Source organism: Gobius niger (genome assembly GCF_951799975.1).
Source record: "Gobius niger genome assembly, chromosome: 4".
NCBI classification, from domain to species: Eukaryota; Metazoa; Chordata; class Actinopteri; order Gobiiformes; family Gobiidae; genus Gobius; species Gobius niger.
Window position 1 is genome coordinate 24224323 of NC_136855.1, and position 20058 is coordinate 24244380.

Consider the following 20058-nt stretch of genomic DNA (forward strand, 5'->3'; position numbering starts at 1 on the left):
TAAAAAAGAGGGGGAAATAACTTTAAACCCGTTAATTTTTTTCCTTCCACGGACGTTAATTAGGTTTATGCGGAATTAATACTATATTTTTAACAAACTTCATGTACGGTCGCATGTTTCTGTATTTTAATGTTTAAATGTTAAATTCATGTTTTTCAGCGCAAGTGTATCTCCGTCCACGTGGGCCAGGCTGGAGTGCAGATTGGCAATGCCTGTTGGGAACTTTTCTGCCTGGAGCATGGCATCCAACCTGATGGACAGATGCCCAGTGACAAGACTGTAGGAGGAGGAGACGACTCTTTTAACACCTTCTTCAGTGAAACAGGAGCAGGAAACATGTGCCCAGAGCCGTGTTTGTTGACCTGGAGCCGACTGTAATTGGTATGACACGTTTATGACAGAAGTTAGGTCTTAAAGCTGTGGTTACTATTTCACAACTACTTTTTAGATGAGGTGCGCACTGGAACCTACCGTCAGCTCTTCCACCCGGAGCAGCTCATCACTGGCAAAGAAGATGCTGCCAACAACTACGCCCGCGGCCATTACACCATTGGAAAAGAAATTATTGACATGGTGTTGGACAGGACTCGAAAACTGGTAATTGTCAAGTTATTATGTTGTGTTAAAACTCATGGCCTACTATTCATGTTTATTTTTTTACCTGTCACATTAGGCTGACCAGTGCACCGGGCTCCAGGGCTTCCTGGTTTTCCACAGCTTTGGAGGTGGGACAGGCTCTGGCTTCACCTCTCTGCTGATGGAGCGTCTTTCTGTGGACTACGGAAAGAAGTCCAAGCTGGAGTTCTCCATCTACCCTGCCCCCCAGGTGTCCACTGCTGTGGTGGAGCCCTACAACGCCATCCTGACCACCCACACCACCCTGGAGCACTCCGACTGTGCCTTCATGGTCGACAACGAGGCCATTTATGACATCTGCCGCAGAAACCTGGACATCGAGCGCCCCACTTACACCAACCTAAACCGACTGATGAGCCAGATTGTGTCCTCCATCACAGCGTCCCTTCGCTTTGATGGCGCTCTAAACGTGGATCTCACAGAGTTTCAGACCAACTTGGTGCCATATCCTCGTATCCACTTCCCTTTGGCCACCTACGCCCCCGTCATCTCGGCGGAGAAGGCTTTCCATGAGCAGTTAACAGTGGCTGATATCACCAACGCCTGCTTCGATCCGGCCAACCAGATGGTCAAATGTGACCCTCGCCACGGGAAGTACATGGCCTGCTGCCTGCTGTACCGCGGAGATGTGGTTCCCAAAGACGTCAACTCTGCCATCGCCACCATCAAGACCAAGCGCACCATCCAGTTTGTGGACTGGTGCCCCACTGGGTTCAAGGTGGGCATCAACTACCAGCCGCCCACTGTGGTCCCGGGAGGAGACCTGGCCAAAGTGCAGAGAGCCGTGTGTATGATGAGCAACACCACGGCCATCGCAGAGGCCTGGGCTCGACTCGACCACAAGTTTGACCTGATGTACGCCAAGCGCGCCTTTGTGCACTGGTACGTGGGCGAGGGCATGGAGGAGGGAGAGTTCTCTGAGGCCAGAGAGGACATGGCCGCTTTGGAGAAGGATTACGAGAAAGTCGGCGCCGACTCAGTGGAAGGAGAAGGAGAGGAAGAGGGAGAGGAGTATTAACATCAACATGTTTAAACTTGTTCATTAAATGAATTGTTCGATTAAAGCAAAGTTTCAGGTACATTACTTTTATCTCATTTGATTTTATTGATTTATTTTGTTCTAAAGTGCCACTCAGAGGAAGTAAATGACGATACGTACAGCCACGGTCAAATGCAGTAGAAAGCCACGTTCAAACAAGCCTTTGTTTCATTAAGGGTGCATTAGTGGTGAAAATACCTAAAAAAAAACTTTAAACTTTTTTTCCTTTGGGAGCTGGCCATTGCAGTTTCCATGGAGATGTACTTGCTGATTCTTATTGTATTGCCTGTAGGCAGCCAAACATAAGCTTTAGTCACGCCTCTTTTGAATCTTGTCGTTTGTACTGTTTATTATTTTATATTGTTTTCTTCAGGTTTTATGACAGTTTAGCTGCGTAGCAACATAACCCTAGAATGTTCTGCAGAGTGGCTTTAATTTTTCATGAATAATCAGTATTAAATTAATCTATCTCCTGATATGTTTGACCAATAAAAACTATTTTTTTTATAGAAAGGACTAACAGATCCATGCTCCTGATGAAACGGTGTGACTGTGATTTCTTCCTATTCAGTCAGAGCCATAAACTATACAAATACAACCTCCAGGAGCAAGCCTCATCCTCTGCGTGTGCGGCAGAATGCCCTTGAAGCCGTGCATAATGAAAACCATTTGCGATAGACACCCGACTCAAGGGACACTTCTACTGCAGGAACTTTGAGTAAATTGGGGTCTAACATGATCATAATTGGAACAAACTGCCAATTTTGAAATTAGTATAAAAATTACTCAAGAAAGCTTTGCAAGATATTTAATTGATGGCCTCGGTGCTGCCCCCTGTCACCCTGCAATTATCCACAAAAGCAATATTGAAGTATTAAAATAAAATTGGGGGCATGTTTAGGGACGGTGTCTTGTAAATGCACTACCGGATGCACAACCCTCTGCTGCAAATGTAGAAAAGGTGGTTTGCACAGGGCTGTGTGGATGTAAGAAAACTGGCAGTGAGAACAGTTGTATCAACGAGAAAGAAGAAGGCATGGCTATGAACAGAAGTGTTGAGAAATTGTTGAATCAATCAGGGACATAACTTTGCATCTCTCATATACTTGTCTGTACCCAGTTTAAATTACAATATGCTGTTCACGAATTAGCATTACCAGCCTAACAGCAGCAATAGAGACATGATTTATTTTCGGTTCAGTTCCAGCATGCACGAGACTATTCGGGTCATGATGAAAAACACATGCAAAATATGAATAATAGTGATGATAATTACTAAAGTGGAATCAGAATGGAATGTAAATTTGTCTTAAAATTATCAGGCTCAGACTTAACCTTTAGTTATATTGCTTTATGATCCTTGATATTGACTTTATCATCCACATCTACAAAAATAAGTTTGAACACAAAAAAAGGAAATGCAATGGCCTTTTATTTAAAGGGACTAGATGCAAGTTGGTCATTTTTATACTCACTACTGCTACCTCAGGTCTTACACGTAACTGCAGTTTCTATATTAAGCTCGTGCATGACGGCACTTTGGACCCGAAGTAACACCTTTTTGAGTGACAGTGCAAGATTGTAGAGGCAGTTGTGGTGAATAGGTCTGAGCTCATTCTACATATTAGGACATTGCTGGAGCATGTAGTGGGAGGGACATTTTTAAACTCCATATAGTAATATGATACACAGATGCAATTCAATTTTTTTTCTTTTCACTTTGCAGCAGTTTTTCCTTTTTGACAGGACAAAAAATTATAACAACTTTAGAGCCAGGTGCAACTTCTGTGGCTCCAAAGATGATGATTTTTTTTTCTATTACAAAAGTTTCAATTTTACCTGAGTTAGGAACCCCCTACATATATTATGAACAATGCTACTATTTGTTTTATTTTGGGTAGGGGGGGGGGTCTCAGCCTGCATCTAAATGGAAAAATTACCTTGGGATCAAGCACAAACTTGCGTGTCCCCCGCTATAAACATTTGACATTGTAAAATGTGTTGCCACCTCAGAAATGATCCCTGACCCTGCTTGCCACCCCGTGATTTTATTTTTCTAGATCCGCCCCTGCCTATAGCCTACCCGTCACGGTCTACCAGTAGACCGCACAATTGACTGGATGGGCACCCCGGGCTAGACCATGCTAACGAAGAATTTGGCTTGAACATTGATGAGTAGCAACAGATTTGTTTCAGTTTCAAAACACAAAACTAACTAGTTTACCATATATGGATAATGGGGTCACTTTTGATGACCTATTTGACCATGTTTACACAAGAATTGGGCTCGGCAACATTGATTTTTTTTAATTCAGCGCCCTTGAATTAGTAATGTTGCCAAAAATCATCTGCCTGTTTTTGAGCACATTTTTTTGAGTTTTCCCCAGACTATTTGTTATTCTTTGCAGTTATTCTTTGCAGAGTTAAAGGTTACTCATAAATCCACCTTTTCCCCACTATCCTGTTGGTTTTCAGAGAGGCCCCAACTCAAAATAAACCACCATTTTTTTAAGTCCATACATTGCACCATTCTAATCTGATTATGAACATATTTCAAATTCCTATTAGGCTGATACAGCCAGTACCCAATACACGGAAAAAAATAATTGAAACATGTTTGAGCCATCAAGTTTATTTGTGTATTCACCAAAAATATGTCTTGTTTATAGGCGTGAAGGCTGTGCTGGAAATTGTATTCTCTCGCCAGATCTGTTTGGTGCTAATTGTTTAAGGGGACATATTAATCATATGTATTATCTATATATATCTTTATTTATTTACTTATTTATATTTGTCCCAAGGGGTTAAGTCAACAGGATGTGCAATAAAGAGAGTAAATAGTTTATGAAGAATTACATTCTGTGTACTTTGACTTATCAGCCACATGCACAGTCTTAAGCCTTCTTATCAGCAAGTCCACTTTAATCTATTGCCAACATTCTCAACATGTGGACACTGACAGTGAACCAAAAGAAACTCCGTTCACAGGAAAAGAATGAAAGATTATTACCATAAACCATTTTTCTTTTCTTTTTTTAACTTTAAATAGGCCCAGTGACACGCCTCAGACTTAATCATTACATCCGACAGGTTTTGTAAGCTCTTCGTCTGACGAGCATCAAGTGGTCACTTCTGATTGGCTGTCAGGCTGGGGCGTGCGTCCTGATTGGTCGTTGGATCAGCCTTGTTCCGGTGTTCAGTGACAGCGCAGCTCATTGGTCGCTTCCACATGTCTGCTGATGTGCCGCTTATGTATTTTCCTCAAAGCTACATGGATCTGTCTCACCGGTGTGTTGACTTTGTAATTCTCAAAGACACCCTTTAAAATTGGTGGTGTTTTATCAGGTGGTTTGATTTCTTCTAGTATATTAGATCGGATATTTTGTTCCATATATACAAGCGAGAACAGAACTGCTTCTGTTTGCGCTGTTAATGTAATCTGGCTAACATTAGCTAACAGCTATACCCTCTCAAACCACCCTGTGCGCCACATATTTGTGTTAAAATGGGAGAAGAAGCCAACGATAAACTTTTAAACGCAGATGTAGGATCTGGTGGTGAGAAAAGTGCTGTGGAAGGTGTCAAGTATTACACATTAGAGGACATAAGAGTGCATAATATGAGCCATGACACATGGCTCATTATCGAGGATAAAGTGTACGACATCACAAGTTTCCTCGAAGAGGTATGTACTGTTTTTCTCACTAACAACTTAATGTACACATGTTAATTCCAATTGCTTGTAATGTAATTATTGTGAGGTGGTATGGAATGGCATAGTATTTTTTTGCAGCAAAAAAGGTTTTTGACAGGAGTCTTGGTCAATACAAATTAATAATAACTCCAATCACAAAATCTGAAATTTTCTTTTTTTATATTTTTTCTGATTTTTCAACTTTTCTGCTGCAGCAACCACAACCTCCAGAAACTTTTTTATTTTTGCTTCATTGTAAATCTACAATATAGAGCCCAGCAAGCCTAACTTGGGTTTAGGTTCAGGTCATTATTAATTCAACTTCATTACCTTGACTGGCCCGCCATGCTGTGGAATACTTTAATGTATTACATGAGCGAGAGCATTGTCTTGCATGAAATCATGGTTTTCTTGAAAGCTGCAGATGCTTTTATCAAACCTTTCGAGTGCATCTTCAACCTGACAATGACTAATCTTTAAAAAAGTCTAGCTCACACCTGTACCTCACCTCCACTCCTGCTGTCTTAAGTTGGAGTGAAGCTTTGTGCCCAGTACTTACTGGCCAATGGACTCGTGCGGGTCTATCCAGAGTTACTGTAATCTCATCTACTCAAAACATTTTGATACATCTGTAATATATTTGTCCCCGTTCAAGCGTTTAAGCTCATTGGTGGATGTGTTTCAGTCTGCATATCTTGGCAATGGTTTGGAGCACTGAACCTCTTGTACTTTCTAGAGAGTGTTGCATCGCTTTTGACAAGCTTTTCTTGCCCACTTTGGCTGACAAAAAAAAGCGGGATAATAATTCTGCACACCCGATAGACTGTGGTTCTCTTTCAACCATATCGCCCTCTCATGACACTGTAGTTCCTCACTGAAACCTCATCAATCCAACAGTCTTTCAATTTTACACAGTTCAGATAAGAAAAATGTGAAGAAAACTATTAACAATGTGGTCACAAAAACTGGGTCAAAGCGTAACTGATAGCAGAGTTGACCTGAGATGACCTTACTATGACCTTGCACTCAACCATGATGACAAAGCACTTTTTTTTTGTCTCATACCGGTATATTTGTAATTATGTCATTTGCACATGTGTAATGTGTGTGAGATCCATCTGTATAAATATTTTTTGAAACACTGTTTTGTAATTTCAGCACCCTGGTGGTGAGGAGGTCTTGCTGGAGCAGGCTGGGTCAGATGCCACAGAGAGTTTTGAAGACGTGGGCCATTCGACTGATGCTAGGGAGATGCTTGAGCAGTACTATGTTGGGGAGCTGCATATGGTAAATACAACAAATCTGGTCTGATTTATTTTTAAATGTGTGTATGAAATAATTTTCTCCCTGTGATCACATGACTGTAACTATGTTCACATAAGTTGGCAAAGTAGGACCAAGCATGTAAATTGCTCTTTGTGTATTTCGATGTCATGTGTAATGGGCTGTAGCACCTTGTATCAAAGACATCCCTTGTAACCAAATTGACTATTCTGAAGTTTATTTTACTGTATCTCAATTGCTCTGAACACTATATTGTTCCTTTTACAGGATGATCGGAAAAAGGAAAAGCCAAAGGTGAGTTCTAATGAATGACCATTAATACATAATGACTTGTCTGGGAATCAAATTTTATTTTTTGAATCTTTTTTTTCTAGGAAATTAATGCCACAGATTCTGGAGAAAGCAGGTACATGAGTCTGATGATATATAGTAGTTTTGAAAATATGGTTTGAAAACATAAAAAACTTACTCCATATATCTCTTCTCTCTTTAGTGGTTCGTGGGCCATTTGGTTGATATCTGCTGTTGCTGCTGCAGTTGTAGGTGTAGGTTATCGTTACTTTATATTTGAACACAGGTCCTCCTGAGGCCGGCTGTGTGTTATTTTTCGACTAGCTTGTTGCAACTGAAGGCCTTGAATTGTTGACCAAAACTCCTCCTACTGAATGCACAATATTTGTGAACGTCTTTGTCATTTACAGGTAAATTAGGAGTAGTTTTTTCATGTCTTGTTGAGAGCATTGTAGAGAGAGCAAGACGGACATGAATGGCTGCTGTGTCTTTTAAAATGTCAAAATCTTATGCATTTAGTTTTGTTTGTTCACTTTTTACCTGCCTGTATCAGATTTATGTTGAGCGTATTATTAGTCACCATCATTACCCTCAAAAAAGAGAGAGTTGTCTTCACCATTTTCAAATTGAATACTTTCATGCATTTTTAAAGCCATTGTAAGAATAATAATAATGAAATAAAATCTGCGTCCCTTTTATATTTCCACTGTGTTGGACTTGGAGCAGAATTATTTATGACTATAACCAGATTTATTAGCATGCTAGCAAACAATAACAAATGAAAAGTTTCTTCTCTATGCTTAATAGGCTTGTATTCCTTTATTACACTGGTTAATGGTAAAATCGACGTTAGTTATTAAGTTATTGAATTTTAGATGCTTAAAAGTTTTAATGTGTGTAATTAATGAACGTACTACATTTTGTGATCCCAGCTGTGATTTTGTCTATGCCTCATTTTTCCTGTGTTCCTGCAAATGTACTGGTCGTATGAAAGGAATAGGCAGCTGTATGTAAACATGAGCATTACTTGCCATCGGGATACACATTCTTAATTTGTCCAAGTTGGTGTTTAAATTCATGATTTATACAGTTGAAACAACATTCTTGTTTACTTTGCTATTGAAACCGTTGTTCAAGAGATTCACTATGGAACATGCCTAGCTGCTATATTTTTTGCTATGCTCATTTCAACTGCCATCATGTTTCTGAATAAACTAAATACACTGTACTGAGACATTTATTATGCATTTCCCATTTTCTTTTGGTACATATGCAAGAATAAGCTTACAATATTAACTGGACACTTACACGTTGTCTCTTATTTGTGTGAATTGTCCATGTAAGCTTTAAAAAAAGAAAAAAAAAATCATACAATAAGAATATGTAACGCTCACTCAAACCACAAGATGGCACTGTGGTCGTTTAATTTTGACCAGCAAATTTTCTCATGGAGTTTCTACTATAGGGCTGCTACTTGATGACAAAAAATGGTTGGTATGGGAGTATGGAAATTTATGTAAGAAAATTAAATTAGGTTTGACACACAACTTTAGCTCCAGTGAAATAAAATTTTAACCGTATTGTTTTAATGTTCTAATTTTGCTGACTAAAATAGAATGACCACGGAAGATAAGCATGAACCACCATTCCATATAATCAACATGCCCTCCCTTTTTCATTCCAAGCCTTAAAATCCTCTCAAATGCTTCAGCGAGTGATGTTGGCAATTATCAGCAGGTCGAATGATGGGCTCATATGAGACAACATATTGTACCAGTGGGTGTATATGAACCCCTCACGCCAGCATCCTTCTCCATGGCTGAACAACTTCTTTCTATCAGCACAGTTCCTCCTGGAAAGGCTGAGGCTGCTAATGCACAACACTCCACTGTCCTGAGAGACTGCGCTGCAAAAATCTCCAAAGCCTCTGAGAGCACTAGATGTGGCAGGAATACACAAGAAGACAGGCAAAGGTCACAAATCATACCTCCAGAGTTAGTTTACTGAGGGCCATACATATGCATTGTTTTATGGAAATGTTTAAAGATATTTCGTGCTGTACTATAAAATGATAAATCTATACTATGCAACCCTGTACTCATTCGTCTGTTATACATTTGAGATTTGTACACAATTTTGCACTAGCAAGAATTCACATAATCTGCTTTACATTATTAACTTATCCGTTAACTGCAGGTAGTCAGACTGAACAGAAGTCTAAGATTTTGATGGGGAGAAAGTGACCTTTAAAACAATGCATGTGGCAATGCATGATGCAAAAACAAGTCTGCAAAAATAAAGGCATTATTCTTTATTTGCAAAATTATTCAAAACGATTAGATTTACACAATTAACAAACAACAATTTTTGTGCACATTTGTAAACAATTTTGTCGCCATTAGTCACTTGAATATTCCAGAGTGAGTCATCAGCAAAAGCCCTGGCCTCATGTCTAAGAATGGCAGCATAAAGTGACCCTGCTTTTCTATTGTCTTTTGTTCAATGTTTTGATTCTGGACTTCGTAAACCAACCTTGTGTAAAGATATAAGTGAGTTTCGCATCTCACAATCACATCCAAAGCAGCCTCGGTCACCTGAATTATCTCATGTTGGCACAAATGTGATGACCTTTCTACACTCTAACTGCTTAATTACTTTTCTCCTTAGCAACATGAAATGGCACAACTTAAAAGGTTAACTTCTTCCTGTTGATATATGCCAAGGTCTTGCTCTGGAGGCATGCTAAATCCTTCAAAGGGCTTCTATCTCAAATTTGCAACAATGTTTCTTGTCAGTTTCAAACTATGAACTACATGTGCTGAGCAAACAAACACCTCAAAGTGCTTAAAATAGCGGCTTCATACAAGTTTGTCACTAACATTAAAACAACTAAAATGATGAATTAAGAGAATGTGTCCAAATTTACATGAGTAAAATAAACAAAACAAGTTGTAAGAACAGAAACTATGACTGAAACGGAATAAAACTATATAAAAATACCAAAATATATATTAAATTATGATGTTTACTTTTGTTCATTTATGTGGCTCAGTTACCAAATGCCAAAATGCTTATTTTTTTAATCATTGTTTTATCAGGTTTGCAAAGGCAGGCGAGAGAGGCGGACAGGTGAAGTTCAGTGCTGTGATCCTGAGGTCTTAAGCCAAGGACAGTAATGTGGTGGTGGATGATACACTGGCCGACCGCCCATGAACACTGTTGTTATTATCAAAAATGTTTGACACAAACTGAGTCTTGGAGGTAGAGTAGCACCCGAGGATGTGGGCCAACTTTGGGCAAAGGGCCAGGATGAGCTTTTGCAGGATGTGGAAGAATTTCCTGCGGAAACTTTGGTTTATCCAGAAATAGAATATACAATTGAGAAATCCATTGGAAGTTGGCAGCCACACCACAACAAATTCTGCCCACTCCGGCACACTTCTCCCAGAGACTGCTGCAAGACAGAGAGGAATGAGGTGAAGAAGACCGGTAACACTTGCAACTTACCATCAATAAGATGGTGAGCTATCAGCATGCCTATACGCTTTTTCAGTGATGAGAGATGTCATTGCTAAAAGAGTGTAACAATGATACATTAGACACTGAAAATCTGCTTTCTTGTCCTGAAACCTTAAAATCACTTGGGCTTTGTCTTAAGTGAACTCAACGAGGGGGATTGGTGAATTTTAATTTATGTGAACGGAGCATTAATAATACTTGCAACTACGGTTAAACAATATGGACAACATTTCATATTTCGATATATGATATGATACAACTACAGGTTTGGTGAAAACCAAGCATTTTTCAGAAAAGTAAAAATCACAATACAAGAGTGCAGTCTTGAATGTTCATATCTCGATATAGATATAAAGATATATCTTTCAGCCCCACTTGCTACGAAGTAGTCTTCTAGAATATTGTATAAAAAAAAAAAAGGTCCTAAAGCACAAAGTTATGTTAATCAATTGCAAACATGAGGCAGACGGCTTATCAATATTCAATAATTACATTTTGTTTTATATGCCTTCTTTTTACAAAGCCTATTTTCAATCCTGCTACAGCTGACTGCTGCTATAGTCCACCACTTCACATTTTATCTGCAGCTTATAGGCTTAACATTTAAGGACTCAGGAGCAACTTACTGCTCTCTGCTGCGCTCTTAGCAGAATGATCACTAAAAGATCCATTAGGCACCAATTAGGCCCACATACCATTGAAGATCATAGCGGCCATGCAAGGCGTCCAGCAAGTGTAGTACGCTGCCATCACCGGTACGAGCACCCTGGATGCCACATTGGGCCTGCTGCGTCGTGCACAGTCATATTTGCGCAGTTTCAGCCTCTGTTTCTTGGCTGCGCACCACACTCTCAGGTTGCAATAGGTCATAATAATAGAACAAGGGAAGAAGATCAAACTCGTCAGGCTGAGGGAGTAAAGCACGTTTGTAGAGTAGGATGGATTACACACCAGCGAAGCAGTAGAAAAATGCACTTGGATAATGTCTATTGGCAGCGAGATTGGAAACAGCAAACACGGGGGGAAACACCAGGAGAAAGCTATGAGGAGTAAAGTCCTCCTTCTTGTCAAAATGGCGCAATATTTGAGTGGATAAAATACGGCAACATATCTCTCCAGGCTGATGGTTGCCAGCGTGTACATGCAGGTGGAGTAGACTGTGGCGTTGCAGAAGGCCACCACGTGACAAAGTGCATCTGGGCCATCCGTGTAGTCCTTGACCAGGCTCACCCACAGATTCAAGGGCATGACCAGCAGTCCAAACGCCGAGTCTGCTGCGGTGAGAGACAGCAGCAGGTACCGGGAGTTTCTTGACCACCCGGCCACGGAGGAGGAGATGACCAAGAGAACTGCAATATTCCCCAAGGTGATGATCACGCCCAGCGCTACAATGACGCTAACTTTGACAGAGCGGTGAGTGAGCTCCAGGGATCTTATGGTGGACAAATTGGAGTTGTCAACAAGAGAGGAGTTGAAGCTTGGATACATTTTGTTTTTCTTTATACAGCCATCGGTGCGACCAAAATGTTAGCTTTACAGTAAGGAGTACATAATTCAAGTAGTAAATTTACTAAAAGTGCCATGGCCCTCTGCTTACCAACACTCAGCTTCACACCTGTAGCAATTAGTGCTGGGCGGGTCCCTTTTCTAATGGCCCCGCAGGATATACTCTCACAGTCCAAAACGTAGACATTTGCACAAAGTTAGTAGCCTCTAAAGCCTTAACAGTGGTTCAAACTAGAGAAAGGTCACATAATCTTGAATATCAGCCTCATACTTTAAGTCAGTGGTTCCTGTAGCCTTTGAGTTTTTCATTTCTTCTCAAACCCCCTGAACTCTATGGTGCAGCCAATTACAGCAGAAATCCACTAAACTCACTATTGGTAGTTGTAGGTATTGTGTTAAAAAAAAAAGCAAAAACACTTTTTACTGCAAATTATCGTTGTAAAGACGCTTTTTTAGAAATACTATTCAGTTTTACCTTCATTAAAGATTGGGAATACTTCCAAGTACCCCTGGTTGGGAAATACTGCCTTAAGTTATGTTTAAGAAAAGAAAAAAAAAGAAAAATGTTGATGATGATGATGATGATGATGATGATGATGATGATGATGATGATAGATTTTTAGGTCTATCAATCAACAATCTTTCCTGGAGATTTGTGTGAACTGGAAACCCCTTTCTTATCTCCCTCCACAAGCTAGAGGTGAGTGTATCTGGACCCAAAATGGCCCGCTGCTGAGTAATTTCCCTCTGTTGTGTGCGGGAATAGGGATCATTTGGGGGAGTAGCTCTAGCCATTTAGACATGATAGCAATAGCCTACAGCAATAACTGTCATTTTCCCTGGCCTGATAGCATGCCTAAGGACAGTTGTGCTCTAAAGCCCTGAAATGACTTCTGTGTAAGACAGATAGGCTGAAACCACTAAATTGGATTTGATTTTACTTTTCTTTTCCCTTTTTTTTTTTTGGCAAAACTTTGTTACAAGTTTAATAGAAAGTGTCCAAAAAACATTGACATGGTAAGCAAGCTTGTGCATGTCACTGCTAGACCTTTATCTTGGCATGTTTCATCAACAACAATAGGGCAAGTCAGTCAAACACTTACACAGTGTCACCGCCACAGGATCTAAAGACTGACATCTCAAAACCAATCACGGCCCAATTTCTGACAATTTCACCTCATCAGTGTCAGCCTCCTGTCCACCTCCTCACAGGGAACAGCTTTACACTCGCTGGCAGCTGCCCTCGATCCAAACAGCTAAAACTTTATGACAGATGGGCTAAATAAAGGACCAAAGAAAGAAAGACACTGCAAGACTTTGATCATTTATCTAAAATAAAATAGGGTAGTGGCTAATGTATGGTTCACCGTTCTGCGTTATTTGTGCGTTCATAAACACATGAGAATCCATCTGGAACTGCTCATGCCTTCACTGTTCGGGATCAAACCAAAAGTGGTTTGGGCTAAATAGATACTACTTGACTACACGCTGACAACAACAACAAAAAACATGGGTTATGCTGCTACATAATCACAAAGATGCATTACACTTTTTCAAAACTGAAAATCAGTGCTAATGTTATTGGCACTGTAATATGTATTTGGCTCTTGACTGGTTAGTTAGATTGTTTTCTTATTTGAAATGGACTTCAAAAACAGCACTACATTTTTTACAATGTAAGGTGTAGCGAATGATACATTTTAGCTCCTATTATTTTATTAATTTACATTCATGTTTACTGAGAATATTTCATCTAACTGCTGCCCTACTGATGCCGATTACATTAGACATTTAATAATATTATAATTCACACAGTTCGAACATTAACAGTGTAAATGACAAACAGAAATCACTAGTCCTATATCATATGGATTCACCTAATGTGAATCCCGCACAGCAGAGCAGCAGCTACGTATGCACCAAGGGAAAAACATCTTCTATAAAAGTACATAGATGGACTGTAATATACATTTAGCTATACTGCTTAACACAGTCCTCTGCTGCTACCACCAGATCCCACAGGGTAAAGCCTGACAGCTTTCTCTGTTTGATATATGTGTTTGCTGTGTTTTAATGAGCAGATCTCTCCAGGTGGTGTCTGAAGTGAAGGAGGAGGAGGAGGGGGTTCAAATTTTCACTCTCTTTATCACTATAGACTTCTCAGGTCAATTGCAAGCACCTTCACTGGTTCTGTCCTACTTTGTGTGAACTATTATAGTGCTGGATGGTCACGGATACGTTACTGATGTCTTGGTTTCAGGCTCCCTGATCATTTCGCTTGGAATTTGCAACGTTAGTCAAATATTCAAATCTATATTGGGCTACATGTTATTTCATCATGAATAATATGGAACTTATGAGTATACAGGTGATGTTATTCCTGCTCCATCCTTTCTGTTGATGCACCTCCTACGGTGCCTTTTCAGGTCAGCTGCAGGATCGTCAGCTGGTACCACCGTTCACTGATGTTTCGTCCCCTAGCCAGTACATCTCCCGGTGGGGGGGCAGTGGCTGAATTGGGACGTCTCCCCGCCACCCCCTGCAGCTGACCCTACTTTGGTGTTGTCCCCCAGCTCTCCTCCTTCCTACGCACCCACAACCAGAAGCTTGCCTTCTCCGCCTCTTCCGCCAACTCCTTAATGGCCCTCCTCAGCTTTGCTCCTGCGATCCCGACATCTCTGAGCAAGCGCAGCATGGACTTCCCCACAAAGCCCCTGCTGCCTACCTCTACAGGGTAGATAGTAGCCGCCCACCCAGCCTCTCTGCATTCTGCTGCAAGCTCCGTGTATTTCAGCCTCTTGAACTCGTTTGCCGCCTGGATTCCCTCCTCCCATGGGACAGTTAGCTCTATGATGAATATATAATAAGGAATAAATAATATTTGACATTAAAGGGACTACACAGAGTTTACAAATGATAAAAACGAAGTATTTTCCTCCCCCTACAAGCCTACATATTCCAGCCATGTCCTAATGTGTAGAATGAGCCCAAACCTATTCTCCACAACTGCCTCTATAATCCTGCACTGTCACTCAAAAAGGTGTTACTTTGGGCCTGAAGCACGGTGGTTAGCGCTCGTGCCTCACAGCTCAATGCTCCTGGGTTCGATTCCCACCTGTACGGGGCCTTTCTGTGTGGAGTTTGCATGTTCTCCCCGTGTCTGTGTAGGTCATGCTGGCAGCTCACTGCTCCTACAAGTCGGACATCGACATTAAGGATGGGTCAAATGCAAAGAACAAATTTACAGAGATTTCTCTACAGAGATTAATAAAGTATAACTTAAATTAACTTAAGTGCCGTCATGCATGAACCTAATACGGAGACTGCAGTTATGCGTAAGACCTGAGATGGCAGTAGTGAGCATAAAATTACCAACTTGCATCTAGTCTATACAGTCTATACTACATCTTTAAGCCAAGGACAGTAAAACACAGGACATAAGCAGTTAAGAAGAGATAAAAAAAAATATGTTTAATACAACTTTGTTTTTGCACCGGGGCAACACTGTATGAAGATCATTGGACAAAACATATCATAGTCATTTGCATTATGGTTTCAGTAGATTGTTGCGTATATACTGCAATTATATTGTCTATGAATGTTGATTTTCTATTTCTGAGTTGAAGCATATACCTCTTGACTGAACAACATTTTTTTCAATACATTCCGGTTATGCTTTGTTATGTCCAGGCAGCAGTATAAACATAGATTTCTGTATATTCTGCCAAAGGTGCTTGCTAAATCATTGCAGTCCCATGTGAAAATGAAGAGCTTGAACCAGAGAGGATAGGCTTCTGTACAATTGAATATCCTGTGAGTGGGTGGGCTCCTCCATTGACCACCTACAGCACAGCAGTGCAGCAGCAGCAACATCCTGATGTTCACTCGGCCATTGATTCTATCTGCACTGCAAATGTGTGGGCAAGCTGATTCTCTGAGTGAGAGATGACGCGAGGCATTCAAGGGGTACAGTTAAGCCTAGAGCTTGATGGCTGATTGTGATGTGTGCCTTCATTGTTTGTATCCTGATAAGGGGCTTTGGCAATGAGTAAACGCAGCCTGTTGGTAAGTTATATCCTATTTTGTACACACTGAGCTTTTAGTCCTGGTTAGAACCCCTGCTATAAAAGACTCCAAAAAAAGGACAAATCAAAGCAACTGTACTTTTTTTTTAAGTAAGTCCTTTTATACCTGCTGTAAAAGGTACAATATACAGTACATCCATTTGCAAAGCAGTGAAAACTACTCCATCATATTGATTTTCCCCACACAATATTTTTCTGTTTTTGTCCTTCAAAATCTGTACATTAAGAGCTTTTACCTAATATGTGTCTCTTGCTGCTAAGATGGATGAGGCACCTAGACAATAATTCGTAGTGGGAGTATACTTTTTACAGTAAGTCAATTAGCTTCTCTCACTCATGTGCACAGCCATATTCGTTTTCACAGGGCACAGACACATCAGGTTGTTGCTCTTAAAAAAACAGTTTGTAATGGGACATGTTGACCCTGTTGCACAATGTTTGTATGTCACGGTGCTTCTGCCGCTCTGCCTCGTACTAACATAATCTAAAGAGGGAGTCAGATATCAGTCTTGCATAACAGCTGTCTCATCTCTCATTTGAATTGACTTAGCCATTTAATATAAGCAGATATTTATTTACTTTTATGGCTTTTGCATTTGGTTTTCAGGAAATGTGCTATGTTTGAAATGGCACAGTGAGTCTTTGGTCTTTGTCGTCTTGGCTGAGTTTTTGGTGTTTAATTTGAAACATGGCATGAACATGTTTCAAGTGTGTGTGAAAACATCAATGTTTGTTTTTCCTTAGAAGACTGTTTGTAGTCAGCAAAATGTCCTGTGGACTTTCTAAATTGACAGTATTGAGAGTGTTATAAGGAATTGGAAACCTGACTGTAAAATATGTATTAATGTAAATCAGTTACTTGGATTGTGAAAACTGGCTGGGAACATCATGGGCGTGTCCACTACTCTAAACTCTATGCAGATTGAAAGATCATTGTTAATCCCTCCCATTGAAAGGAGACTACGATGCTTTATTGTCATTTTACCATTGTACAACAAAATTTGTCCTCTGCATTTGACCCATGCTTCAATTCCACTGGGGCAACCCGATAGAAGCAGTATGTAGACATGTACATGATACATCGCCCAAGGACATATTTACAGATTTAGGAGATTTACAAGCCCGGCTAATGGTCACCTGGCTGGAAAATTGGCAAATGAACTCTCAGTATAGATACAATTTTGTGTAAATGTGCCAGATTTAGCCATGGCCTTTCAATCAGTAGTCCTCATACATTGAAAATAATGATACAAAATACAAATATCGACGCACTATTTACAACGAATCCAGGCCTTTTTTGATCAATATACAACATCCCCAATCTACAACACTTTTCAGGACTCGGATTACTGTCTCCAACTCTAAAAGACTCCTCTAAAGGGAGAGCAGCCAAGCCATAGAGGAGATAAGATAAGATAGGATAAGATAACCTTTATTGATCTCACAATGGAGAAATATACTTGTTGTATTCAGCTCTTAGAAACACTCAGGGTGTGCAAATAGAAAAAACTATTAAATAGTAAATCGTGATATCTTATATACAATGACTACCAAGGACTTTGTGGGACAAAAAGTATAAACAGTAAATAATAAGTAAACACACTATAACAATAAAGTTGCAGTCAGTGTTAGCAGTGCAGGTTTACGTCATAGTGCAAGTGGTTGATAAAGTGACGCAGATAAGTGAATACAGGGATTATTGTGTGTATTCTGCAAGAGGTTATTGCACATGTTACTTTAGAGTCTTGTTGTGCAGTCTGACAGCAGTGGGGATGAAGGCCTTGCGGTATCGCTCCTTCTTGCACTGAGGGTGCCTCAGTCTTCCACTGAAAGAGCTGCTCAGCTCCTCTACAGTCCCATGGGGGTGGGAGGTGTTGTCCATGATGAAGGTGGCCCTCCTGACTAGCTTGTTCAGTCTGTTCTTGTCCCACTCTGTGCTGCCCCGGGCCCTGCACACAGCAGCATAGTGGAGAGCAGAGGCCTGTTCACTCCGAAGGACTTCAGTCTCCTCAGAAAGTGGAGCCGACTTTGGCCCTTCTTGTACAGGGCGTTGGTGTTGTGGGACCAGTCCAGTTTATTGTTGAGGTGAACACCCAGGAGTGGAGGCTGAATGTACGTATGATTCCAAGGTACAGGATTTAAACTGAGACACCAGTTCATAAGGTTAAGCATTGTTGGTCTTTAAGTGAATGCCATTTTTTTAATTAATGAGAATATTGTGCATTTCCGGTGTGTAAAAACAACAGGTATTAAATACTCATTCATAGCTCAGTGTATACATTTGATAAACAGCCTGGCCTGGGGGTGCATGTTGAGTCTGTAGGTGTTTTGTATTGTCAACAAATGTTTGTTGTACTACATTGTTTTTTTGTCTATACTGTGTGTGTTGTCTTTTCTGTCTTTATGCAACTGACCCTTGCTCTAAAAGAAATTTCTCCCTCAACAAAATAAAGTGAATCTTTTGATTATCTGAAATAACGGTGCATGTGCCATAAGCGGAATTATATATATTGACAGGAACAGACACACTGAAGAAAGCAGACCCTTCAAAACTCCATTAAATTTCCCGTCACCTTGCTAAATCCACTTTTTTTTCTTGGTGCTAACTCAACACATTTCCAGCATGTAGCCTTGTTGGTCAGCAGCAAACAAGCTTTATTTTAGACCCGGATGCTCCCCACTGGCCTCATATGAAAAGAATTGCCACAACAACCCCCCGAGGCACTTTGACTGATGCTGCACAACTCTGTCCCTCCTGTAATTTAGCGTCTTGCCTGTGCCCGTATTGTGATGAAGATTATAGTTGGTCTATTATTCTCTAATGTGTTTTAATGTCTTTGCACTCACCCTTCATCATCCTAAAGGCTACATTAGCAAAAACTTATGATGATTCTGTTCCTTTAACTTTTCACGAGGGACAGTGACTTTCATCAGAGGTATAGACTCATCATAATACACCACGGCATCCTGTTCACCAATTACTAAAGTTTTTTTCCTACGTCATTAGTACCAGAACAGAGGGACCGAAGGGGAGAGGCTTCCTGTCAGCCTTATGGATGACGTCCTTAAGTCAGTGGGACCTGGCATGTAGGGCTGGACAGTGTAGCAATAAAATCGAACTGCCATCTGATCCTGGTGACAATCTGCAATTTCTTTGAAATACTAGTTTTGGTTTGTTTTACTCCATCTATTGGTCAGTCTCATAGCTCTTGTCTAGAGTTCTAAGGCCGTATAAAGATCACTCAGTGTACATGAATAGTGATAAAATAAAAGATATAAAAGCATATGTGCATTGATTTTTCTTAGGTGCAAGCACATTCCAGCTACGGACAGACTCATATGAGTCAAAAGATGACGCAAACGAAGTTATAAATAGCCACACTTCACAGGCATTCATTCACTGGCAGGGAATAATTGATCACTTAGCACTTACATCTTCAGAGATGGTACAAAACGCTATATAAATGGATATAAATTTCCAAGACAAAACAATACTGTATATGGGAGACTTCATTACTGCTAAAGTCACAGAGTCCTTGAGACGTGTTGCATACTCTAATTATGCACCATACAATTCAACATCAAACATTTGTGCTTAAACAAACTGTAAACAACAAATTACTTTTTTGTATCTGTTTCCACATGACGGTTTTCCATTGGCCTACGTCTGCACGGCTTGTATCTTTTTTCATCACTTGTCCCTGTCGGTAGAGCAGAAATATTTATTCGATTGTCGTCATTCGTATGTGCGTCAACCTTTTATGTCGACTTACTGGCAGTGAATAGAAATGAGCTGCAGTAGAGGGAAGTGTGACTCAAATAACCTTTTCCAATCATGAACACAACATTTCTCTGCTGCAAGTGTGTCTCAGTAAGCAAAATGATTACAGCTCTTACAGGTAAACATAACCGTACATCAGTTGTTTATCAAAGCACTTACCCACAGGTGACAATGGACCAAGCAGCTATTAGTATGCCAGTACAGGTGGAGGTCACTTTGCAAT

The 20058-nt window shown here is 40.4% G+C and overlaps 2 protein-coding genes and 1 pseudogene across 3 annotated transcripts; 2 read left to right on the plus strand and 1 right to left on the minus strand.

The window, feature by feature from the left end:
* Positions 1 to 206: 206 nt before the first annotated feature.
* On the plus strand, positions 207 to 1654 carry LOC306962714 (tubulin alpha-1B chain-like; annotated as a pseudogene). Its single transcript, XR_013794276.1, has 3 exons — positions 207 to 381; positions 449 to 597; positions 674 to 1654. The product of XR_013794276.1 is annotated as a tubulin alpha-1B chain-like (transcript).
* A 3245-nt stretch (positions 1655 to 4899) lies between these two features.
* Positions 4900 to 7439, plus strand: cyb5b (cytochrome b5 type B). The gene is made up of 5 exons (XM_079555229.1): positions 4900 to 5360; positions 6528 to 6656; positions 6921 to 6947; positions 7028 to 7059; positions 7147 to 7439. The coding sequence occupies exons 1-5, from the start codon at positions 5181 to 5183 to the stop codon at positions 7238 to 7240; spliced, it is 462 nt and encodes a 153-aa protein (XP_079411355.1). The 5' UTR covers positions 4900 to 5180; the 3' UTR covers positions 7241 to 7439.
* A 2663-nt stretch (positions 7440 to 10102) lies between these two features.
* Positions 10103 to 11951, minus strand: LOC306962593 (histamine H2 receptor; the record flags this gene model as incomplete). Its single annotated transcript, XM_079555774.1, has 2 exons — positions 10103 to 10398; positions 11159 to 11951. 2 exons carry the CDS (start codon positions 11949 to 11951, stop codon positions 10103 to 10105), a joined length of 1089 nt encoding a protein of 362 aa, XP_079411900.1.
* Between the last annotated feature and the right edge of the window lie 8107 nt (positions 11952 to 20058).